Source organism: Phyllobates terribilis, unplaced genomic scaffold (genome assembly GCF_046119375.1).
Source record: "Phyllobates terribilis strain yellow unplaced genomic scaffold, ASM4611937v1 Scaffold_46__1_contigs__length_10046794, whole genome shotgun sequence".
In the NCBI taxonomy this organism is placed as follows: Eukaryota; Metazoa; Chordata; class Amphibia; order Anura; family Dendrobatidae; genus Phyllobates; species Phyllobates terribilis.
In genome coordinates, this window is record NW_027362806.1 from 7160491 (window position 1) to 7188486 (window position 27996).

At 43.7% G+C, this 27996-nt stretch overlaps 1 protein-coding gene across 1 annotated transcript in view; it reads left to right on the forward strand.

Annotated features, from left to right (window-relative positions):
* Positions 1–27991, forward strand: part of LOC141191470 (uncharacterized) — a 28086-nt gene extending 95 nt beyond the window's left edge. Inside the window, exons 2-7 of the mRNA XM_073661372.1 lie at positions 22005–22155; positions 22285–22464; positions 22548–22671; positions 22755–22849; positions 23048–23138; positions 25413–27991. Of these exons, the coding sequence (XP_073517473.1) occupies positions 22005–22155; positions 22285–22464; positions 22548–22671; positions 22755–22849; positions 23048–23138; positions 25413–26566 (1795 nt within the window). The 3' untranslated portion in view covers positions 26567–27991. The remainder of the gene's footprint in view (positions 1–22004; positions 22156–22284; positions 22465–22547; positions 22672–22754; positions 22850–23047; positions 23139–25412) is intronic.
* The last annotated feature ends 5 nt before the right edge of the window (positions 27992–27996 follow it).

Sequence of the window (27996 nt, forward strand, 5' to 3'; positions counted from 1 at the left end):
TAACCCCTTCAGCACGGAGGCTCTTTTGGGGGTCTTGTGTTGCCCCTTTATAAGAATCTTAAGGTTTCTGTTCTGTTTCCTGTAATAGATACATACGACCCAACTATGGAGACAGGAAGGGGGGAAACGTATTGTTCTCATAGTACAGGACCCCACAGTGTAATGCCCCCATTATGCCCCTTATACAGGATGTATGATGCCCCCCACACAGTGTAATGCTCCCATTATGCCCCTTATGCAGGATGTATGATGCCCCCACACAGTGTAATGCCCCCATTATACCCCTTATACAGGATGTATGATGCCCCCACAGTGTAATGCCGCCATTATGCCCCTTATGCAGGATGTATGATGCCCCCACACAGTGTAATGCCCCCATTATGCCCCTTATGCAGGATGTATGATGCCCCCCACAGTGTAATGCCCCCATTATGCCCCTTATGCAGGATGTATGATGCCCCCACACAGTGTAATGCCCCCATTATGCCCCTTATGCAGGATGTATGATGCCCCCACACAGTGTAATGCTCCCATTATGCCCCTTATGCAGGATGTATGATGCCCCCCACAGTGTAATGCCCCCATTATGCCCCTTATGCAGGATGTATGATGCCCCCACACAGTGTAATGCCCCTTATGCAGGATGTATGATGCCCCCACACAGTGTAATGTCCCCATTATGCCCCTTATGCAGGATGTATGATGCCCCCACACAGTGTAATGGCCCCATAGTACCGCCATCCCCCCCACACAGTACAATCAGAGGCATAACTAGGGTCTGATGGGACCCGTTGTGAGATTTCGACCACCCCCCATCCTGATATATACTGTGGGTACGGAAAGTATTCAGACCCCTGTAAATTTTTCACTCTTTGTTTCATTGCAGCCATTTGGTAAATTCTAAAAAGTTCATTTTTTTTCTCATTAAAGTCCACTCTGCACCCCATCTTCACTGAAGAAAAACAGAAATGTAGAAATTTTTGCAAATTTATTAAAAAAGAAAAACTGAAATATCACATGGTCATAAGTATTCAGACCCTTTGCTCAGACACTCATATTTAAGTCACATTCTGTCCATTTCCTTGTGATCCTCCTTGAGATGGTTCTACTCCTTCATTGGAGTCCAGCTGTGTTTAATTAAACTGATAGGACTTGATTTGGAAAGGCGCACACCTGTCTATATAAGACCTCACAGCTCACAGTGCATGTCAGACCAAGTGAGAATCATGAACTCAAAGGAACTGCCCAAGGAGCTCAGAGACGGAATTGTGGCAAGACACAGATCTGGCCAAGGTTACAAAACAATTTCTGAATTACTCAAGATTCCTAAGAGCACAGTGGCCTCCATAATAATAATTATAATTTTTATTTTTATAGCGCCAACATATTCCGCGGCACTTTACAAATTTTTAGGCGGGACTTATACAGACAATACAGAATAAGCACTATAAATCATTAAATGGAAGAAGTTTGGGACCACCTGAAGTTTTCCTAGTCCTGGCCGTCCAGCCAAACTGAGAAATCAAGGGAGAAGAGCCTTGGTGAGCGAGGTAAAGAAGAACCCCAAGATCACTGTGGCTGAGCTCCAGAGATGCAGTAGGCAGATGGGAGAAAGTTCCACAAAGTCAACTATCACTGCAGCCCTCCACCAGTTGGGCCTTTATGGTAGAGTGGCCCGATGGAAGCCTCTCCTCAGTGCAAGACATATGAAAGCCCGCATAGAGTTTGCTCAAAAATACATGAAGGACTCCCAGACTATGAGAAATAAGATTCTCTGGTCTGATGAGACGAAGATAGAACTTTTTGGTGATAATTCTAAGCGGTATGTGTGGAGAAAACCAGACACTGCTCATCACCTGCCCAATATAATCCCAACAGTGAAACATGGTGGTGGCAGCATCATGCTATGGGGGTGTTTTTCAGCTGCAGGGACAGGACGGCTGGTTGCAATTGAAGGAAACATGAATGCGGCCAAGTACAGAGATATCCTGGATGAAAACCTCTTCCAGAGTGCTCTGGACCTCAGACTTGGCCGAAGGTTCACCTTCCAACTGTTATGCGCACACCCGGACTGACTGGCGTGTGCGTGTTTGGTGATCCCACTGGACCATGAACCGGATAGTGCCTGGAGGGGCGTAACTAAGTATCTGCCCGATCCGACCAAGGTCGCACGACGGCTAACGACGCCTGTGCACCAGGGAGGAACCGAGCAGAGGGACCAGGTGCTACTCCAGGTCAGACCCCGGACACGGCTGTTGGCCCACACCGGGGAATACAGGAACAGGCAGGTTCGGCTGGCACACTGACTGGTGGGTATAGGCAGGCACGACTGGTAGGCAGGCGGGTACTGGTAAGCACGACTGGTATGCTGGTAGGGGGTACAGGCTAACATGGCTGGAGTGCAGACAGGAAGGCACTAGCAGGTTGGAGCACAGATGGGATAAGGTCCAATACAGACTGGAACTCAGGAACAGAACCGCAGATGCGGTAGACAAGCAGAGCAGAGCGAGGCCGCCAGAGCGGTGAGCAAGAGCAAAGCAGGGTGAGACCGCCTGGAGCGGTGAGCAAGAGCAGAGCAGGGCGAGACCGCCTGGAGCGGTGAGCGAGAGCAGAGCATGACGAGACCGCCTGGAACGGTGAGCAAAGGCAGAGCAGAGCGAGACCGCCTGGAGCGGTGAGCAAAGGCAGAGCAGAGCGAGGCCGCCTGGAGCGGTGAGCAAAGGCAGAGCAGAGCGAGGCCGCCTGGAGCGGTGAGCAAAGGCAGAGCAGAGCAAGGCTGCCTGGAGCGGTGAGCAAAGGCAGAGCAGGGCGAGACCGTCTGGAGCGGTGAGCAAGAGCGGAGCAGAGCGAAACCGCCTGAGCGGTGAGCAAGGCAGAGCGGAAACTGCAGGAGCGGTGAACAAAGCAGAGCAGAACTAAACCGCAGGAGGGGTGGACAAGGCAGAACAGAGAGGAACCGCCGGAGCGGTGAGCAAGGCGGAGCAGGAAGGAACCGCCGGAGCGGTGAGCAGGGCAGAGCAGAGCGGAAACCGCAGGAGCGGTGAACAAAGCAGAGTACAACTAAATCGCAGGTGCGGTGGACAAGGCAGAGCAGAGAGGAACCGCCGGAGCGGTGAGCAAGGCAGAGCAGGAAGGAACCGCCGGAGCGGTGGGCAAGTCAGAGCAGAGAGAAACCCTCGAAGCGGTGGACAAGTAAGAGCAGAGAGAAGCCGCCGGAGCGGTGGGCAAGTCAGAGCAGAGAGAAACCGCAAGTGCGGTGAACAAAGCAGAGAGGACAGGGCTTTGTTCACATGGAACAGACTGGAAAATACAGGAAGATACGGAGGAAGGGAAAAGGGACAAGCAGAACCAGATACACACAAGGTACTTGCTAAGAAGTAGCGAGTGGAAACAAAACTCAAACAGAAGTACAGAGACAACGAGTAGGAGTTAGGTGCGGGTTCAGACAATGCAGGAAAAGGGAAGGGACGGACATAGAGACAAAACAGGAAAAAGGCTAGGAGAGAATACTGACAGGAACAGGCACAACAGCAAGATACAGGAGCAGGTCTAGGAATGCAGCCCCTAGAAGGCGGAAGAACAGGCTAGGAGCGTGTTCAGACTGGCCTGGAAATACAGCCTCCAGGAAGGCGGACAGACAGGCAAGAAAACACAGATAACAGATCTAGGTATGCGGCCCCTAGAAGGCGGGACGAACAGGCTAGGAGCGTGTTCAGACTGGCCTGGAAATACAGCCTCCAGGAAGGCAGACAGACAACAGACTAGGAGATAGTTCAGACAGGATCTGGCACAACAGAGGCAAGAAGCCCTCTAAAGGAACGAGATGCTCAGGCATCGGCTCCAGAGTGGAGCTGGTTTAAATATCCAATGACGGATAGCAATAGGCTGAGGACGCATTAGGGGTGTGCCCGCAGCAGCTACAAGAAGCAGGAAGTAATCGGGCCGCCGCCCTAAGCAGCCAGAACAGAGGCAAGCAGACCGCATGGAGGGAAGCCAGGCTAGCAGACTGGACTGGTGATAAAGTTTGCGATCTTGCATAGTGGGGGATGGAGCACTATGCAAGAACGCCACCAGGTATGTTACACCAACAAGACAATGAACCTAAGCACACAGCTAAAATAACAAAGGAGTGGCTTCAGAACAACTCTGTGACCATTCTTGACTGGCCCAACCAGAACCCTGACCTAAACCCAATTGAGCATCTCTGGAGAGACCTGAAAATGGCTGTCCACCAACGTTCACCATCCAACCTGATGGAACTGGAGAGGATCTGCAAGGAAGAATGTCAGAGGAACCCAAATCCAGGTGTGAAAAACTTGTTTCATCATTCCCAAGTAGACTCATGGCTGTACTAGCTCAAAAGGGGGCTTCTACTCAATACTGAGCAAAGGGTCTGAATACTTATGACCATGTGATATTTCAGTTTTTCTTTTTTAATAAATTTGCAAAAATTTCTACATTTCTGTTTTTTTTTTCAGTCAAGATGGGGTGCAGAGTGTACTTTAATGAGAAAAAAATGAACTTTTTAGAATTTACCAAATGGCTGCAATGAAACAAAGAGTGAAAAATGTACTGTTATACCAATTAAATATGTGAATAGAGTTGTTATAGACCCAGTCTGCGTACGGGCACTCTGACCTCTCTATGTACCAGATTAGATGTATGTTATGTATTTATGTTTTGAAAAATCAAATAAAAATGATGTTGGAAAAAAAAAAGAGTGAAAAATTTAAAGGGGTCTGAATACTTCCCGTACCCCCTGTATATGTATGTCCCTTATCCTGGGCCTCAACCTAGTATATATCCCCCGTTCTGCCTCTGTTCTTTAGTGTATGGAAAAAAAATAAACTATTACACTCACCAGGGGCGAACATAGAAGTGATGGGGCCCCATAACCGAAGTATAAAACGCTCCCCATAATCCTCCATACAGTATAATGCACAGCCCACAGTCCGTACATGTAGTATAATGCACAGCCCACAGTCCGTACATGTAGTACAATGCACAGCCCATAGTCCACACATGTAGTACAATGCACAGCCCATAGTCCATATATGTAGTATAATGCACAGCCCATAGTCCATACATGTAGTGTAATGCACAGCCCACACTCTTACATGTAGTATAATGCACAGCCCATAGTCATACATGTAGTATAATGCACAGCCCACACTCATACATGTAGTATAATGCACAGCACATAGTCCACACATATAGTATAATGCACAGCCCATACTCATACATGTAGTATAATGCACAGCCCATAGTCCATACATGTAGTATAATGCACAGCTCATAGTCATACATGTAGTATAATGCACAGCCCACACTCTTACATGTAGTATAATGCACAGCCCATAGTCATCCATGTAGTATAATGCACAGCCCATAGTCCATACATGTAGTATAATGCACAGCCCATACTCATACATGTAGTATAATGCACAGCCCATAGTCCATACATGTAGTATAATCCACAGCCCATAGTCCATACATGTAGTATAATGCACAGCCCATAGTCATCCATGTAGTATAATGCACAGCCCACACTCTTACATGTAGTATAATGCACAGCCCATAGTCATCCATGTAGTATAATGCACAGCCCATACTCATACATGTAGTATAATGCACAGCCCACAGTCATACATGTAGTACAATGCACAGCCCATACTCATACATGTAGTATAATGCACAGCCCACACTCATACATGTAGTATACTGCACAGCCCATAGTCCATACATGTAGTATAATGCACAGCCCATAGTCATCCATGTAGTATAATGCACAGCCCACAGTCATACATGTAGTATAATGCACAGCCCACACTCTTACATGTAGTATAATGCACAGCCCATAGTCCATACATGTAGTATAATGCACAGCCCACACTCATACATGTAGTATACTGCACAGCCCATAGTCCATACATGTAGTATACTGCACAGCCCATAGTCCATACATGTAGTGTTATGCACAGCCCATAGTCCGTACATGTAGTATAATGCACAGCCCATACTCATACGTGTAGTATAATGCACAGCCCACACTCTTACATGTAGTTTAATGCACAGCCCATAGTCCATACATGTAGTATAATGCACAGCCCACACTCATACATGTAGTATAATGCACAGCCCATACTCATACATGTAGTATAATGCACAGCCCACACTCATACATGTAGTGTAATGCACAGCCCATACTCATACATGTAGTATAATGCACAGCCCATAGTCATCCATGTAGTATAATGCACAGCCCATACTCATACATGTAGTATAATGCACAGCCCATACTCATACATGTAGTATAATGCACAGCCCATAGTCCATACATGTAGTATAATGCACAGCCCATAGTCCATACATGTAGTATAATGCACAGCCCACACTCATACATGTAGTATAATGCACAGCCCATAGTCCATACATGTAGTCTAATGCACAGCCCATAGTCCATACATGTAGTATAATGCACAGCCCATAGTCCATACATGTAGTGTAATGCACAGCCCACAGTCATCCATGTAGTATAATGCACAACCCATAGTCCATACATGTAGTATAATGCACAGCCCATAGTCCATACATGTAGTATAATGCACAGCCCACACTCTTACATGTAGTATAATGCACAGCCCATAGTCCATCCATGTAGTATAATGCACAGCCCATAGTCTGTACATGTAGTATAATGCACAGCCCATAGTCATACATGTAGTATAATGCACAACCCATACTCATACATGTAGTGTAATGCACAGCCCATACTCTTACATGTAGTATAATGCACAGCCCATAGTCCATACATGTAGTATAATGCACAGCCCATAGTCCATACATGTAGTATAATGCACAGCCCACAGTCATCCATGTAGTATAATGCACAGCCCATAGTCCATCCATGTAGTATAATGCACAGCCCATAGTCTGTACATGTAGTATAATGCACAGCCCATAGTCATACATGTAGTATAATGCACAACCCATACTCATCCATGTAGTATAATGCACAGCCCATAGTCCATACATGTAGTATAATGCACAGCCCATACTCATACATGTAGTATAATGCACAGCCCATACTCATACATGTAGTATAATGCACAGCCCATAGTCATACATGTAGTGTAATGCACAGCCCATACTCTTACATGTAGTATAATGCACAGCCCATAGTCCATACATGTAGTATAATGCACAGCCCATACTCATACATGTAGTATAATGCACAGCCCATACTCATACATGTAGTATAATGCACAGCCCATAGTCATACATGTAGTATAATGCACAACCCATACTCATACATGTAGTGTAATGCACAGCCCATACTCTTACATGTAGTATAATGCACAGCCCATAGTCCATACATGTAGTATAATGCACAGCCCATAGTCCATACATGTAGTATAATGCACAGCCCATAGTCCATACATGTAGTATAATCCACAGCCCATAGTCCATACATGTAGTATAATGCACAGCCCATAGTCATCCATGTAGTATAATGCACAGCCCACACTCTTACATGTAGTATAATGCACAGCCCATAGTCATCCATGTAGTATAATGCACAGCCCATACTCATACATGTAGTATAATGCACAGCCCACAGTCATACATGTAGTACAATGCACAGCCCATACTCATACATGTAGTATAATGCACAGCCCACACTCATACATGTAGTATAATGCACAGCCCATAGTCATCCATGTAGTATAATGCACAGCCCATACTCATACATGTAGTATAATGCACAGCCCACACTCATACATGTAGTATAATGCACAGCCCACACTCTTACATGTAGTATAATGCACAGCCCATAGTCATCCATGTAGTATAATGCACAGCCCATACTCATACATGTAGTATAATGCACAGCCCATAGTCATACATGTAGTATAATGCACAGCCCATAGTCATACATGTAGTATAATGCACAGCCCATACTCATACATGTAGTATAATGCACAGCCCACAGTCATACATGTAGTACAATGCACAGCCCATACTCATACATGTAGTATAATGCACAGCCAGGGCCGGCTCCAGGTTTTTTTGGGCCCCGGGCGAAAGAGTCTCAGTGGGCCCCTTTAATACATACCACGATTCATGATGCAGAGATACCGCAGAGAAATATATATATATATATAGTACAATGCAAAGATTTCACTTCTTACATTACTTGAGTGATATCTATTGTAAATTCCACAATAGCTCAGAAACCGGTGAATCGCTCCACACAGAATACTGGCCCCCATATAACGCCCATACGGAATACTGGCCCCCATATAACGCTTCATACGGAATACTGGCCCCCATATAAGGCCCCATACGGAATACTTGCCCCCATATAAGGCCCCATACGGAATACTGGCCCCCATATAAGACCCCATACAGAATACTGGCCCCCATATAAGGCCCCATAAGGAATACTGGCCCCCATATAAGGCCCCATACGGAATACTGACCCCCATATAAGGCTCCATACGGAATACTGGCCCCCATATAAGGCTCCATATGGAATACTGGCCCCTATATAAGGCTCCATATGGAATACTGGCCCCCATATAAGGCTCCATAAGGAATACTGGCCCCCATATAAGGCTCCATACAGAATACTGGCCCCCATATAAGGCTCCATACGGAATACTGGCCCCCATATAAGGCTCCATACGGAATACTGGCCCCCATATGAGGCTCCATACGGAATACTGGCTTCCATATAAGGCTCCATACGGAATACTGGCCCCCATATAAGGCTCCATACAGAATACTGGTCCCCATATAACGCTCCATACAGGATACTGGTCCCCTTATAAAGCTCCATGCAGGATACTGGCCCCCTTATAAAACTCCATACAGGATACTGGCCCCCTTATAACGCTCCATACAGGATACCGGTCCCCTTATAACGCTCCATACAGGATACTGGCCCCCATATAATGCTGCATGCAGGCTGTTACCCCCCACATAATGCCCCATACAGGCTGTCCCCCCCCCCCTTATAATGCTCCATGCAGGCTGTTACCCCCCACATAATGCCCCATACAGGCCCCCCCCTTTTAGTGCTCCATGCAGGCTGTTACCCCCCACATAATGCCCCATACAGGCTGCCCCCCCCTTATAATGCTCCATGCAGGCTGTCCCTCCACATAATGCCCCATACAGGCCCCCCCTTTTAATGCTCCATGCAGGCTGTTACCCCCCACATAATGCCCCATACAGGCTGCCCCCCCCTTGTAATGCTCCATGCAGGCTGTCCCCCCCCCCCCACATAATGCCCCATACAGGCCCCCCCCCCTTTTAATGCTCCATGCAGGCTGTTACCCCCCACATAATGCCCCATACAGGCTGCCCCCCCCCCTTTATAATGTCCCATGCAGGCTGTCACCCCTCCTCTTTATAATGCTCCATGCAGGATGCCCCCCCCTCTTTATTATGCCCCATGCAGGATGTCCCCCACTCTCTTTATAATGCCCCATGCAGGCTGTTCCCCACCTTATAATGCCCCATGCAGGCTGGTTCCCACCTTATAATGCCCCATGCAGGCTGTCACCCCTCCTCATTATAATGCCCCAAGCAGGAATCCCCCCCCTCTTTATAATGCCCCATGCAGGATGCCACCCCCTCCCCTCTTTATAATGCCCCATGCAGGAATCCCCCCCCCCCCTCTTTATAATGCCCCATGCAGGATGCCACCCCCTCCCCTCTTTATAATGCCCCATGCCTCCATACATTAAAAAAAAAAAATCAAATACTCACCTCCCTTCTCCTCACCTGCTGCCCGCTGCTCGGGTCCGAACTCCAGCGTTGTCAGCGTCTTCCCGCTCAGTGCTCCCTGTGACGGCTCAGGGGAGGGCGCGGTGTAAAGGCGTCACCGCGCCCTCTGACCTGAGACGTCACAGGGGGCGCAGAGCAGGAAGACAGCTGATCTGCGGAGGCACGGGGAGAGGTAAGTATCCAGCTGCCGGGGCCCTGAGCAAGCGGCGGAGAAGGGCGGGCGCTGACACCGCTCTCCTCCGCCCATAGCCCAGCGGGGTGCGTGACCGCCAGTGGGCCCCTCTGCCTGCTCAGGGCCCCGGCATTTGCCCGGGTGCGCCTGGTGCTGACGCCGGCCCTGTGCACAGCGCATAGTCCACACATATAGTATAATGCACAGCCCATAGTCCATACATGTAGTATAATGCACAGCCCATAGTCATCCAAGTAGTATAATGCACAGCCCATAGTCATCCAAGTAGTATAATGCACAGCCCATAGTCATCCAAGTAGTATAATGTACAGCCCATAGTCATACATGTAGTATAATGCACAGCCCATAGTCATACATGTAGTATAATGCACAGCCCACAGTCATCCATGTAGTATAATGCACAGCCCATAGTCATCCATGTAGTATAATGCACAGCCCATACTCATACATGTAGTATAATGCACAGCCTATAGTCATCCATGTAGTATAATGCACAGCCCATAGTCATCCATGTAGTATAATGCACAGCCCATAGTCATCCATGTAGTATAATGCACAGCCCATAGTCATCCATGTAGTATAATGCACAGCCCATAGTCCATACATGTAGTATAATGCACAGCCCACAGTCATCCATGTAGTATAATGCACAGCCCATAGTCCATACATGTAGTTTAATGCACAGCCCATAGTCCATACATGTAGTTTAATGCACAGCCCATAGTCCATACATGTAGTATAATGCACAGCCCATAGTCATCCAAGTAGTATAATGCACAGCCCACAGTCATCCATGTAGTATAATGCACAGCCCATAGTCCACACATGTAGTATAATGCACAGCCCATAGTCCACACATGTAGTTTAATGCACAGCCCATAGCCATCCAAGTAGTATAATGCACAGCCCATAGTCCACACATGTAGTATAATGCACAGCCTATAGTCATCCATGTAGTATAATGCACAGCTCATAGGCATCCATGTAGTATAATGCACAGCCCATAGTCCATACATGTAGTATAATGCACAGCCCACAGTCATCCATGTAGTATAATGCACAGCCCACAGTCCATACATGTAGTATAATGCACAGCCCATAGTCATCCATGTATTATAATGCACAGCCCATAGTCCATACATGTAGTATAATGCACAGCCCATAGTCCATACATGTAGTTTAATGCACAGCCCATAGCCATCCAAGTAGTATAATGCACAGCCCATAGTCATCCATGTAGTATAATGCACAGCCTATAGTCATCCATGTAGTATAATGCACAGCTCATAGGCATCCATGTAGTATAATGCACAGCCTATAGTCATCCATGTAGTATAATGCACAGCTCATAGGCATCCATGTAGTATAATGCACAGCCCATAGTCCATACATGTAGTATAATGCACAGCCCACAGTCATCCATGTAGTATAATGCACAGCCCACAGTCCATACATGTAGTATAATGCACAGCCCATAGTCATCCATGTATTATAATGCACAGCCCATAGTCCATACATGTAGTATAATGCACAGCCCATAGTCCGTACATGTAGTATAATGCACAGCCCATACTCATACATGTAGTATAATGCACAGCCCATAGTCATACATGTAGTATAATGCACAGCCCATAGTCATACATGTAGTATAATGCACAGCCCATAGTCCATACATGTAGTATAATGCACAGCCCATAGTCATACATGTAGTATAATGCACAGCCCATACTCATACATGTAGTATAATGCACAGCCCATAGTCCGTACATGTAGTATAATGCACAGCCCATAGTCCGTACATGTAGTATAATGCACAGCCCATACTCATACATGTAGTATAATGCACAGCCCACAGTCATCCATGTAGTATAATGCACAGCCCATAGTCCATACATGTAGTATAATGCACAGCCCACAGTCATCCATGTAGTATAATGCACAGCCCACAGTCCATACATGTAGTATAATGCACAGCCCATAGTCATCCATGTAGTATAATGCACAGCCCATAGTCCATACATGTAGTATAATGCACAGCCCACAGTCATCCATGTAGTATAATGCACAGCCCATAGTCCATACATGTAGTATAATGCACAGCCCACAGTCATCCATGTAGTATAATGCACAGCCCACAGTCCATACATGTAGTATAATGCACAGCCCATAGTCATCCATGTAGTATAATGCACAGCCCATAGTCCATACATGTAGTATAATGCACAGCCCATAGTCCATACATGTAGTATAATGCACAGCCCACAGTCATCCATTTAGTATAATGCACAGCCCACAGTCATCCATTTAGTATAATGCACAGCCCATAGTCCATACATGTAGTATAATGCACAGCCCATAGTCCATACATGTAGTATAATGCACAGCCCACAGTTATCCATTTAGTATAATGCACAGCCCATAGTCCATACATGTAGTATAATGCACAGCCCACAGTCATCCATTTAGTATAATGCACAGCCCATAGTCCATACATGTAGTATAATGCACAGCCCATAGTCCATACATGTAGTATAATGCACAGCCCATAGTCCATACATGTAGTATAATGCACAGCCCACACTCTTACATGTAGTATAATGCACAGCCCACACTCATACATGTAGTATAATGTACAGCCCATAGTCCATACATGTAGTATAATGCACAGCCCACACTCTTACATGTAGTATAATGCACAGCCCATACTCATACATGTAGTATAATGCACAGCCCATAGTCCGTACATGTAGTATAATGCACAGCCCACACTCTTACATGTAGTATAATGCACAGCCCACACTCTTACATGTAGTATAATGCACAGCCCATAGTCCATACATGTAGTATAATGCACAGCCCACAATCTTACATGTAGTATAATGCACAGCCCATAGTCCATACATGTAGTGTAATGCACAGCCCATACTCATACACGTAGTATAATGCACAGTCCATACATGTAGTATAATGCACAGCCCATAGTCCATACATGTAGTATAATGCACAGCCCATAGTCCATACATGTAGTGTAATGCACAGCCCATAGTCCATACATGTAGTATAATGCACAGCCCATACTCATACATGTAGTATAATGCACAGCCCATAGTCCACACATGTAGTATAATGCACAGCCCATAGTCCACACATGTAGTATAATGCACAGCCCATAGTCCATACATGTAGTATAATGCACAGCCCACACTCATACATGTAGTATAATGCACAGCCCACACTCATAGATGTAGTATAATGCACAGCCTACACTCATATATGTAGTATAATGCACAGCCTACACTCATACATGTAGTATAATGCACAGCCCATACTCATACATGTAGTATAATGCAGAGCCCACACTCATACATGTAGTATAATACACAGCCCATAGTCATCCATGTAGTATAATGCACAGCCCATAGTCCGTACATGTAGTATACTGCACAGCCCATAGTCCGTACATGTAGTATACTGCACAGCCCATAGTCCATACATGTAGTGTAATGCACAGCCCATAGTCCATACATGTAGTATAATGCACAGCCCATAGTCCGTACATGTAGTATACTGCACAGCCCATAGTCCATACATGTAGTATAATGCACAGCCCATAGTCCGTACATGTAGTATACTGCACAGCCCATAGTCCATACATGTAGTGTAATGCACAGCCCATAGTCCATACATGTAGTATAATGCACAGCCCACACTCATACATGTAGTATACTGCACAGCCCATAGTCCATACATGTAGTATAATGCACAGCCCACACTCTTACATGTAGTATAATGCACAGCCCATAGTCCGTACATGTAGTATAATGCACAGCCCATACTCATACGTGTAGTATAATGCACAGCCCATAGTCCATACATGTAGTATAATGCACAGCCCACACTCATACATGTAGTATACTGCACAGCCCATAGTCCATACATGTAGTATAATGCACAGCCCATAGTCATCCATGTAGTATAATGCACAGCCCACAGTCATACATGTAGTATAATGCACAGCCCACACTCTTACATGTAGTATAATGCACAGCCCATAGTCCATACATGTAGTATAATGCACAGCCCACACTCTTACATGTAGTATAATGCACAGCCCATACTCATACATGTAGTATAATGCACAGCCCATAGTCCGTACATGTAGTATAATGCACAGCCCACACTCTTACATGTAGTATAATGCACAGCCCACACTCTTACATGTAGTATAATGCACAGCCCATAGTCCATACATGTAGTATAATGCACAGCCCACAATCTTACATGTAGTATAATGCACAGCCCATAGTCCATACATGTAGTGTAATGCACAGCCCATACTCATACACGTAGTATAATGCACAGTCCATACATGTAGTATAATGCACAGCCCATAGTCCATACATGTAGTATAATGCACAGCCCATAGTCCATACATGTAGTGTAATGCACAGCCCATAGTCCATACATGTAGTATAATGCACAGCCCATACTCATACATGTAGTATAATGCACAGCCCATAGTCCACACATGTAGTATAATGCACAGCCCATAGTCCACACATGTAGTATAATGCACAGCCCATAGTCCATACATGTAGTATAATGCACAGCCCACACTCATACATGTAGTATAATGCACAGCCCACACTCATAGATGTAGTATAATGCACAGCCTACACTCATATATGTAGTATAATGCACAGCCTACACTCATACATGTAGTATAATGCACAGCCCATACTCATACATGTAGTATAATGCAGAGCCCACACTCATACATGTAGTATAATACACAGCCCATAGTCATCCATGTAGTATAATGCACAGCCCATAGTCCGTACATGTAGTATACTGCACAGCCCATAGTCCGTACATGTAGTATACTGCACAGCCCATAGTCCATACATGTAGTGTAATGCACAGCCCATAGTCCATACATGTAGTATAATGCACAGCCCATAGTCCGTACATGTAGTATACTGCACAGCCCATAGTCCATACATGTAGTATAATGCACAGCCCATAGTCCGTACATGTAGTATACTGCACAGCCCATAGTCCATACATGTAGTGTAATGCACAGCCCATAGTCCATACATGTAGTATAATGCACAGCCCACACTCATACATGTAGTATACTGCACAGCCCATAGTCCATACATGTAGTATAATGCACAGCCCACACTCTTACATGTAGTATAATGCACAGCCCATAGTCCGTACATGTAGTATAATGCACAGCCCATACTCATACGTGTAGTATAATGCACAGCCCATAGTCCATACATGTAGTATAATGCACAGCCCACACTCATACATGTAGTATACTGCACAGCCCATAGTCCATACATGTAGTATAATGCACAGCCCATAGTCATCCATGTAGTATAATGCACAGCCCACAGTCATACATGTAGTATAATGCACAGCCCACACTCTTACATGTAGTATAATGCACAGCCCATAGTCCATACATGTAGTATAATGCACAGCCCACACTCATACATGTAGTATACTGCACAGCCCATAGTCCATACATGTAGTATACTGCACAGCCCATAGTCCATACATGTAGTATAATGCACAGCCCATACTCATACGTGTAGTATAATGCACAGCCCACACTCTTACATGTAGTTTAATGCACAGCCCATAGTCCATACATGTAGTATAATGCACAGCCCACACTCATACATGTAGTATAATGCACAGCCCATACTCATACATGTAGTATAATGCACAGCCCACACTCATACATGTAGTGTAATGCACAGCCCATACTCATACATGTAGTATAATGCACAGCCCATAGTCATCCATGTAGTATAATGCACAGCCCATACTCATACATGTAGTATAATGCACAGCCCATACTCATACATGTAGTATAATGCACAGCCCATCGTCCATACATGTAGTATAATGCACAGCCCATAGTCCATACATGTAGTATAATGCACAGCCCACACTCATACATGTAGTATAATGCACAGCCCATAGTCCATCCATGTAATATAATGCACAGCCCACAGTCATCCATGTAGTATAATGCACAACCCATAGTCCATACATGTAGTATAATGCACAGCCCATAGTCCATACATGTAGTATAATGCACAGCCCACACTCTTACATGTAGTATAATGCACAGCCCATAGTCCATCCATGTAGTATAATGCACAGCCCATAGTCTGTACATGTAGTATAATGCACAGCCCATAGTCATACATGTAGTATAATGCACAACCCATACTCATACATGTAGTGTAATGCACAGCCCATACTCTTACATGTAGTATAATGCACAGCCCATAGTCCATACATGTAGTATAATGCACAGCCCATAGTCCATACATGTAGTATAATGCACAGCCCACAGTCATCCATGTAGTATAATGCACAGCCCATAGTCCATCCATGTAGTATAATGCACAGCCCATAGTCTGTACATGTAGTATAATGCACAGCCCATAGTCATACATGTAGTATAATGCACAACCCATACTCATCCATGTAGTATAATGCACAGCCCATAGTCCATACATGTAGTATAATGCACAGCCCATACTCATACATGTAGTATAATGCACAGCCCATACTCATACATGTAGTATAATGCACAGCCCATAGTCATACATGTAGTATAATGCACAACCCATACTCATACATGTAGTGTAATGCACAGCCCATAGTCCATACATGTAGTATAATGCACAGCCCATACTCATACATGTAGTATAATGCACAGCCCATACTCATACATGTAGTATAATGCACAGCCCATAGTCATACATGTAGTATAATGCACAACCCATACTCATACATGTAGTGTAATGCACAGCCCATACTCTTACATGTAGTATAATGCACAGCCCATAGTCCATACATGTAGTATAATGCACAGCCCATAGTCCATACATGTAGTATAATGCACAGCCCACAGTCATCCATGTAGTATAATGCACAGCCCATAGTCCATCCATGTAGTATAATGCACAGCCCATAGTCTGTACATGTAGTATAATGCACAGCCCATAGTCATACATGTAGTATAATGCACAGCCCATAGTCCATACATGTAGTATAATGCACAGCCCATACTCATCCATGTAGTATAATGCACAGCCCATAGTCCATACATGTAGTATAATGCACAGCCCATACTCATACATGTAGTATAATGCACAGCCCATACTCATACATGTAGTATAATGCACAGCCCATAGTCCGTACATGTAGTATACTGCACAGCCCATAGTCCATACATGTAGTGTAATGCACAGCCCATAGTCCATACATGTAGTATAATGCACAGCCCACACTCATACATGTAGTATACTGCACAGCCCATAGTCCATACATGTAGTATAATGCACAGCCCACACTCTTACATGTAGTATAATGCACAGCCCATAGTCCGTACATGTAGTATACTGCACAGCCCATAGTCCATACATGTAGTATAATGCACAGCCCACACTCTTACATGTAGTATAATGCACAGCCCATAGTCCATACATGTAGTATAATGCACAGCCCATAGTCCATACATGTAGTATAATGCACAGCCCATAGTCCATACATGTAGTATAATGCACAGCCCATAGTCATCCATGTAGTATAATGCACAGCCCACAGTCATACATGTAGTATAATGCACAGCCCACACTCTTACATGTAGTATAATGCACAGCCCATAGTCCATACATGTAGTATAATGCACAGCCCACACTCATACATGTAGTATACTGCACAGCCCATAGTCCATACATGTAGTATACTGCACAGCCCATAGTCCATACATGTAGTGTTATGCACAGCCCATAGTCCGTACATGTAGTATAATGCACAGCCCATACTCATACGTGTAGTATAATGCACAGCCCACACTCTTACATGTAGTATAATGCACAGCCCATAGTCATCCATGTAGTATAATGCACAGCCCATACTCATACATGTAGTATAATGCACAGCCCATACTCATACATGTAGTATAATGCACAGCCCATAGTCATCCATGTAGTATAATGCACAGCCCATACTCATACATGTAGTATAATGCACAGCCCATACTCATACATGTAGTATAATGCACAGCCCATAGTCCATACATGTAGTATAATGCACAGCCCATAGTCCATACATGTAGTATAATGCACAGCCCACACTCATACATGTAGTATAATGCACAGCCCATAGTCCACACATGTAGTATAATGCACAGCCCATAGTCCATACATGTAGTATAATGCACAGCCCATAGTCCATACATGTAGTGTAATGCACAGCCCACAGTCATACATGTAGTATAATGCACAGCCCACACTCTTACATGTAGTATAATGCACAGCCCATAGTCCATACATGTAGTATAATGCACAGCCCACACTCATACATGTAGTATACTGCACAGCCCATAGTCCATACATGTAGTATACTGCACAGCCCATAGTCCATACATGTAGTGTTATGCACAGCCCATAGTCCGTACATGTAGTATAATGCACAGCCCATACTCATACGTGTAGTATAATGCACAGCCCACACTCTTACATGTAGTTTAATGCACAGCCCATAGTCCATACATGTAGTATAATGCACAGCCCACACTCATACATGTAGTATAATGCACAGCCCATACTCATACATGTAGTATAATGCACAGCCCACACTCATACATGTAGTGTAATGCACAGCCCATACTCATACATGTAGTATAATGCACAGCCCATAGTCATCCATGTAGTATAATGCACAGCCCATACTCATACATGTAGTATAATGCACAGCCCATACTCATACATGTAGTATAATGCACAGCCCATAGTCCATACATGTAGTATAATGCACAGCCCATAGTCCATACATGTAGTATAATGCACAGCCCACACTCATACATGTAGTATAATGCACAGCCCATAGTCCACACATGTAGTATAATGCACAGCCCATAGTCCATACATGTAGTATAATGCACAGCCCATAGTCCATACATGTAGTATAATGCACAGCCCACACTCATACATGTAGTATAATGCACAGCCCATAGTCCACACATGTAGTATAATGCACAGCCCATAGTCCATACATGTAGTATAATGCACAGCCCATAGTCCATACATGTAGTATAATGCACAGCCCACAGTCATCCATGTAGTATAATGCACAACCCATAGTCCATACATGTAGTATAATGCACAGCCCATACTCTTACATGTAGTATAATGCACAGCCCACACTCATACATGTAGTATAATGCACAGCCCACACTCATACATGTAGTATAATGCACAGCCCATAGTCCATACATGTAGTATAATGCACAGCCCACACTCTTACATGTAGTATAATGCACAGCCCATAGTCCATCCATGTAGTATAATGCACAGCCCATAGTCTGTACATGTAGTATAATGCACAGCCCATAGTCATACATGTAGTATAATGCACAACCCATACTCATACATGTAGTGTAATGCACAGCCCATACTCTTACATGTAGTATAATGCACAGCCCATAGTCCATACATGTAGTATAATGCACAGCCCATAGTCCATACATGTAGTATAATGCACAGCCCACAGTCATCCATGTAGTATAATGCACAGCCCATAGTCCATCCATGTAGTATAATGCACAGCCCATAGTCTGTACATGTAGTATAATGCACAGCCCATAGTCATACATGTAGTATAATGCACAACCCATACTCATCCATGTAGTATAATGCACAGCCCATAGTCCATACATGTAGTATAATGCACAGCCCATACTCATACATGTAGTATAATGCACAGCCCATACTCATACATGTAGTATAATGCACAGCCCATAGTCATACATGTAGTATAATGCACAACCCATACTCATACATGTAGTGTAATGCACAGCCCATACTCTTACATGTAGTATAATGCACAGCCCACAGTCATCCATGTAGTATAATGCACAGCCCATACTCATACATGTAGTATAATGCACAGCCCATACTCATACATGTAGTATAATGCACAGCCCATACTCATACATGTAGTATAATGCACAGCCCACACTCTTACATGTAGTATTATGGCCAAGGGCACCGTGTACTCGCTAATTTAAAAAAACCAGAACATTATACTCGCCTTCTCTCTGCTCCCTCGCCGCTCGGTGTCTTCTTTCTGGAGCTGCCGCTGACTTCAGCTACAAGCGACAGGAGAGCATGATGTTACTTCCATGCGCCCCCTATCGGCGTACATGCCGATGTCAGCTGCTGGCCTCTGATTGGTCAGCAGCGTGTATTGTGGCACTTCAGCTGAATGTCAGTCCGAGAACACATCCAGCTGAAGTAGGGGTCGGTCGCAGGAGCCACTGCGGTCATTAAGCCTCTCAATATAATGCTCTCATAGTACCTCTATTTCCCCACACCATATAATGTTCCCACAGTACCGCCATCCCCCCACATACAGTATAATGTTCTCACAGTACCACCATCCCCCCCACATACAGTATAATGTTCTCACAGTATCGCCATCCCCCCACATACAGTATAATGTTCTCACAATACCGCCATCCCCCCCACATACAGTATAATGTTCTCACAGTACCGCCATCCCCCCACATACAGTATAATGTTCTCACAGTACCACCATCCCCCCCACATACAGTATAATGTTCTCACAGTACCGCCATCCCCCCACATACAGTATAATGTTCTCACAATACCGCCATCCCCCCCACATACAGTATAATGTTCTCACAGTACCGCCATCTCCCCACATACAGTATAATGTTCTCATAGTACCGCCATCCCCCCACATACAGTATAATGTTCTCACAGTACCGCCACCCCCCCACATACAGTATAATGTTCTCACAGTACCGCCATCCCCCCCACATACAGTATAATGTTCCCACAGTTCCGCAATCTTCCCACATACAGTATAATGTTCCCACAGTACCGCCATCTCCCCACATACAGTATAATGTTCTCACATTACCACCATCCCCCCACATACAGTATAATGTTCTCACAGTACCGCCATCTCCCCACCTACAGTATAATGTTCTCACATTACCACCATCCCCCCACATGCAGTATAATGTTCCCACAGTGCCACCATCCCCCCACATACAGTATAATGTTCCCACAGTTGCGCAATCTTCCCACATACAGTATAATGTTGTCACAGTCCCTCCATCCCCCCACATACAGTATAATATTCCCACATTACCACCATCCCCCCACATACAGTATAATGTTCCCACAGTGCCACCATCCCCAATTTTATTTTATGTTTTAACACTTGCTTTTCTTTTTTTGGTGTTTTTCATGTAATATATGGAAGCCTACAGGAAAATGCTAAAAGAAACATAATATCCAGGAAAGAAAACCACTGTACATGGAGACATTAGCATCAAATAACTGTCTTGTTCTTACAAACACGCTCTTATAAATGAGATCTAACGTGATAAAAGATTACAACCTGGGGAAGACGGGAAACATCCATATAGACGGTCGCTGATGATGTAGTCAGTGACGGACTCTGGCCATATCTGTTTCTAGACTCGTATTAGAAGATGAAGATGTCGTCCTCGTCATGAAGTTGTTATTTCTCATGCCATGTGTAATGTATATGACGAGAATTAGCGTTATGGAAGATGAGTCTATAAGAAACGTATTCAGCTGCAGACTCCGAGGAAGAAACTGCTTGTTGTCTGTGGCCTAAAATCTATAGGTTTTATTAGTACGTCAGGGACAAAAGCAGAATGTTGTAAAATAATAAAAATACCATTGCTGCTTGGGTTTCTGTGTGATTCTTACTGAAGCCGTGGCCAACTTAGCCAGTGATTGGAAGTATGGAGGAGATGTCTAAGTCAGCAATTCAACTTATGTTCCAGTCCATAAAAACTAGAGAACACAACATCTACACATTCTATCTCCTGATATATTTCCCTTATTGTCTCCAGTAATTGTATTATTATTGTATTATTCTTTATGATGTTGCATCGGCTCATCATCTTCTCATTCAGGTTTCTACAATATCAGATCCTCTCAGTGAAGATCTTCTATATTAAGAGAATTTTTCTGAATCTCCTATCAAGGATGGACATGGACAGAGACAAGATGGTGGAGAGGATATTACACCTCACCCTAGAGATCCTCTTCCGGCTTACTGGAGAGGTGAGAGATTCTGATGACGTCACATTACATCATTCTTATCTATGGGAATAACAGATGGACAGAACTGGAGAGGTGAGGACTCTGGAAATGTCTGTACTGAGATTTATTAATGTGTCTCTCCACAATCAGGATTACACAGTAGTGAAGAAGACCTCTAATGAGCGCTGTCAGGACCCTGTGTCTGAGGGATGGGGAAGACCCCTGAGCCCAATCACAGGGCCTCCATCTCACCCCCTGATACATGAGGACATCAATGACCAGAAGATCCTAGAACTCACCTACAAGATGATTGAGCTGCTGACTAGAGAGGTGACACTGCTGGGAATGCTGGGACATTATACAGTAACGCTATGGAGGGATCGGGGGGATGATGGTATCATTGTATGTGTCAGGTTCCTATAAGGTGTCAGGATGTCGCTGTCTATTTATCCATGGAGGAGTGGGAATATTTAGAAGGACACAAAGATCTGTACAAGGACATCATGATGGAGGTTCCCCAGCCCCTCACATCACCAGGTAATAGACAGGACTAAATACACACGGCCTATAATTATCTGTATGTAAAGAATGAATTCAGTTCCTGTATGTGTTTCCTCCAGATCTATCCAGTAAGAGGACAACACCAGAGAGATGTCCCCGTCCTCTTCTTCCACTGGACTGTAAAGAAGATCCCAATGTTCCTCAGGATCATCAGGTAGATGGAGAGAAGGTGTCCTGAGATCTCCCCTATGATGTGTAGACGGCTGTGAAGGTCTTGTGCTCTGTCTTGTTTTATCCACCAGTATTATATAGTTTATACTTGTGTAATGAGAATGGTGGAGATGGCAGGATTAGAGCTGATCATAGATGTGACTTCTCCATCTGTCTGTGACTTTTACAATATTTGTTTCAGGGTGAAGATCTGACCCATATTAATACTACAGAGACATATGTGAGGGGTGATGAGCGGTGTAAAGAGGATATTCCTACATATGGCTACCCAGGTGAGTAGTAACCACTAAATGCAGAGAAGTCACAGATTCTTCTCAGTCACCGGCTGTGGCTGCTTTATCGGTGGTGTAGTCCGGCCGTATGACAATCGTGTGATCACCATTTTCCCTCTAGACCACAACATTTTCCTCCATCCAAAAATGTTCACATTAATTTGTGTAATTTTAAAAGACCTTTTCTGTAGAACTTACAACCTGGAGGATCCACCTACCCCCTGTGATTAGTAGACGCTGACCGTTACCTGCCCAGATCTGTAAACTCCAAATCCAAATGACAGCTTACGTAGAAAGTGCTGACAAGTGAGAAAATCACTTGAAGAAAAGTATTCTGATGGACCTGTAAGAGAAAGCGGAGGGTAATGATGCTGTTGGCTTCCTAGATCCCTGGTATCTTTTTGGATGAATCTACCTTCTCTCCCTTCTGTGCTGCTGAATGTTCTCATATGGTCCCTACAAGACCAGGTCCAGTCTTTCTGGCCAAGCTTCACTTTTATGATCGACAACATTAAATGTGCAGTGAGGGCCAAGTGTGAATTTCTGTACAATAACAGAGTTTCCCTTTATTCTGACTTTTCAAACTATCTTCAAACAGGATCTTGATAAACTACATAAATAACATTACTCGTGGGCCATGATATGTCTCTAAGCTGTGCGTGGCTGATGGCTGTAATATACATCTATTCACGCCTGCAGGAGATGTGGTGGCATGGCTCGAGCCCTGGTTTCATGGATTCACTCCACGTCATAAATTACATTATGTTTTCAATCCTAAAGAATTCAGATTCCTGCACAATCTCTCCTGAAATGGGGGCACTAATACTTTCTCTACTCTTCTGGTCAGGACTCATCATACCTCCAATGGTCCACCATAAATGAGTGCGACTCCGGTTTAGTGATGGAGCTCTCCCTTATATATACGTTGTTGTTGGGGATGTAACATATCTTTTATTCTGTCTTTTTTACAGGTTCATTCTCTATGATAGTTTTATTGTGGTGGGATCGGCCTGACTCACTTTTGGGTCAATGTAACTCCATGGTGGTCTTTAAAAGAAGGTCTCCATTACCTCTTCCCAATGCTGAGGTCTAAATTTAAGACCCCTCATCTCTGCACTATTATAAAAAGTTCTACTTCAATGTCTAATATTTCTTCTTGAAATTTATCTGACAGAAAATATTGTCCCTTACGATAGTTTAGATGATGAAGAGCCCCCGAGCCCCAGACTCTAATTACCCCAGAGAGGCTTCACCACTAGTTACTCACCATTTACTGAGAAGACTGTTGAGTTTGATCTTTTCAGTAGACGTGTTATTGTCTATACTCACAGTTTTTGACTTCAGTAATCCTCTGATTTAACCCCTTCCCGCAGACCGTTTTTTGTTCCTAATCAGGTTCCATTTTTCAAATCTGACGTGTGTCACTTTATATGGTGATAACTTTGAAATTCTTCACAAAGGATAATAGGAAACAAATGGACCTTACAAATTATTTCCAACTACTCTTGAATGTGACAATCCCCTATATACGGTTGTACACTGCTGTCTGGGCACATGGCAGGGTAAGAAGGGAAGGAGCGCCATTTAGCTATTTGAATGCAGATCTTGCAGATCCCAGAGGAGATGGGACACAACATTTGTAGAAACCTTAATATGACAAAATGGCAGAAAACCAGAGCAATAGAAATCCCCATAAAGTGACTCCATTTTGGAAATTATAACCCTCAGTGAATTAATCTATAGGAGTAGTGACTATTTTGATTCCACGGCCATTTTCTGGACATTAGCTCACAGTCGATGTTGGAGAGTAAAAATTGCACATTGGCCATTTTATTACCCAACACATAGTGTCCAGATTGTGCTCCAGGAGACGCACACCGTAAATGAAGAGGGTTCTTCTCACTATAGTAATGCCAAATACATGGATGATAAATGTGATTTGGGCGCACTGCAAGGCTCAGAAGAGAGGAGGAGATTTGACTTTGGGAGAGCGGATGTTGCTGGATTGGTTTATGGATGAGTAGAAGTTTTAATTGGTATCATTTTCATCTACATAACATTGCTTGGTGGCTTCTTATTCCATATTTTGGAGGCAGAATGAACAAACCGTTGAACACCACGTTCCATTGGTTCATCCTAAGAAGTTTTCTATTAGTCTGTGAATTGTCATTCTGTCAATAAGTTGTGATTTCTACAGACATTTTAAGTAGAAATGTTCAAAAATATAAATTTCAAGGTTGTTTTATTCAAAATTAATGTTTTTTTTCTTGGCAGATGACTGTACCAGGAGATCAGAGGGTCAGGAGATTTTTAAATCTGATGATCTTGAGATCCCACAGGATACAATTGAAGTGAATGCCATTACTCCAGATATACCATCATCCCTTCACAGCAAAGATTTGTCATCTGATCCTATGAAACAGGTCCTGTCTTCTGATTCATTACCGACTACTAAGGAAAGTCAAAATAAAAAAATAAGGATTGAAAAACGAACTGCTCCTAAAGCAAAGAAGACATATTCACTACCAGAAAATGGAAATAGTTTTACCCTCGAAAAGTCTATAAGTCAAAAAATACACACAGTGGACAATAGATTTTCTTGTTCCAAATGTGGGAGATGTTTTAACCGTAAATCAGTTTTGGTTATTCACCAGAGAACCCACACCGGGGAGAAGCCTTTTTCATGTTCAGAATGTGGGAAATGTTTTAACCGGAAAACCGATCTTGTTAGACATCACATAATTCACACCGGGGCGAAGCCTTTTTCCTGTTCAGAATGTGGGAAATGTTTTAACCAGAAATCATATTTTGTTATTCACCAGAGAACTCACACAGGGGAGAAGCCTTTTTCATGTTCAGAATGTGGGAAATGTTTTAACCGGAAATCCGAACTTGTTAGACATCAGAGAACTCACACAGGGGAGAGGCCTTTTTCATGTTCAGAATGTGGGAAATGTTTTTGCAATAAATCAGCTTTGGTTCAGCACCAGAGAACTCACATAGGGGAGAAGCTTTTTTCCTGTTCTGAATGTGAGAAATGTTTTAACCGGAAATCCGAACTTGTTAGACATCAGAGATCTCACACAGGGGAGAGGCCTTTTTCCTGTCCAGAATGTGGGAAATGTTTTAACCATAAATCAGTTTTGGTTAATCACCAGAGATCTCACACAGGGGAGAAGCCTTTTTCATGTTCAGAATGTGGGAAATGTTTTTACAATAAATCAGCTTTGGTTAACCACCAGAGAACTCACACAGGGGAGAAGCCTTTTTCCTGTTCTGAATGTGAGAAATGTTTTAACCAGAAATCAGGTCTTGTTAGACACCAGAGAACTCACACAGGGGAGAAGCATTTTTCATGTTCAGAATGTGGGAAATGTGTTAAATGGAAATCAGCTTTAATTAAGCACCAGAGAACCCACACAGGGTAGAAACCTTTTTCCTATTCTTTTTTTTTAATCCAATAAATTTTTGAGTTTTTTTCATGAGTTTTTTTTTTTACAAAACAAGAAACCAGTACATACAATAATAAAATAACATACATGCATCTCTCCGATATATCCTTTCAGCTTGCCCATTACCGTCTGATAACTTGCAGTTACTATATCTTACAATTAACATTCCACATTCTTGAAATCTCTTATATAAGCATAATATTGTAATAAACATTATAATCCTATATACCTATAGGTGTGCTATATTACCCAGACCACGTGTTAAGGAATTCCAATACACAATGAAACATTAAACCTCGTCAATGCCTCCCTTCCTCCATAAGTCAAATTGTCTCTCCAGCAATAACCCCCTTGATGGCATTCCAGGTGTATCCAACCATAAGTCTCATATTTTCTCAAATTTATTCATTGAGCTTCATTTTTGATATACCCCTTTTTCTAATCTGATAATATTATTTATCCTATTTTTGAGTTCACTAATTTCTGGGGGTGAGGGGTTAATCCATTTGGATGCAATATGTTTCCTAGTTTGAAGTAAAATACGTGAAATCCCTATTGAAATTGGGTCAAATTCCATATCATATCCTAATATACCTAATAGGCATTTTTTGGGTCTGGTTGAATATCTACTTTATATTCCCTCTTTATAATAGACAGAACTCCTTTCCAGCATTTACCTGACTCCCGGCATTCCCATAGCGCATGTAATAGGCCCGCATCATCCATTTTACATCTTGGACATTCACCATCAGTCCGGTATCCTATGTTACATAGGAATCTTAGTATTTCCCTTCTCTAATACCAACTGAACAAAAGTATTATGTATTACCCAAAAGGGAGTCCATTTTGATTGTGCATTAAATGAACCCCGAAACTGTAACTATCTATAGAATTGTGTCAACCCAAATCCCCCCTTTAATTGATCAAAGCACTTAAGTATCCCTTCAGACAATATGTTTTATATTGTATATACCGTATTTTTCGGACTATAAGATGCACTTTTTTTCTCCAAAATTTTGGAGGAAAGTAGGGGGTGCATCTTACAGTCCGAATGTGGCATGGGAATTGGATGTTTCGCCCCCAGCAGTTCTCCCCCGGGTGCATTTGGCCCCCAGGATGTTTTGCCCCCGCACATTTCACCCCCGCACATATCGCCCCCAGATGTTTCGTCCCCAGCAGTTCGCCCCTGGATGTTTGTATCCTGTTTTGCCCCCAGAATTTTGTGTTTGGATATTTCGCCAGTTTGTCCTTGTGGTTCATAAATTCCCGTCCGTCATCAATCCTCATGTCACCACAGTACTGTACAGAGGCTGCTCTTTTGTGACATGTTAAATCATCTGTTTCCATCTGTAAACCTCACAACTGATTGCATTATAGTGTCAGAGCATTTTACCCGCAATTTTAAC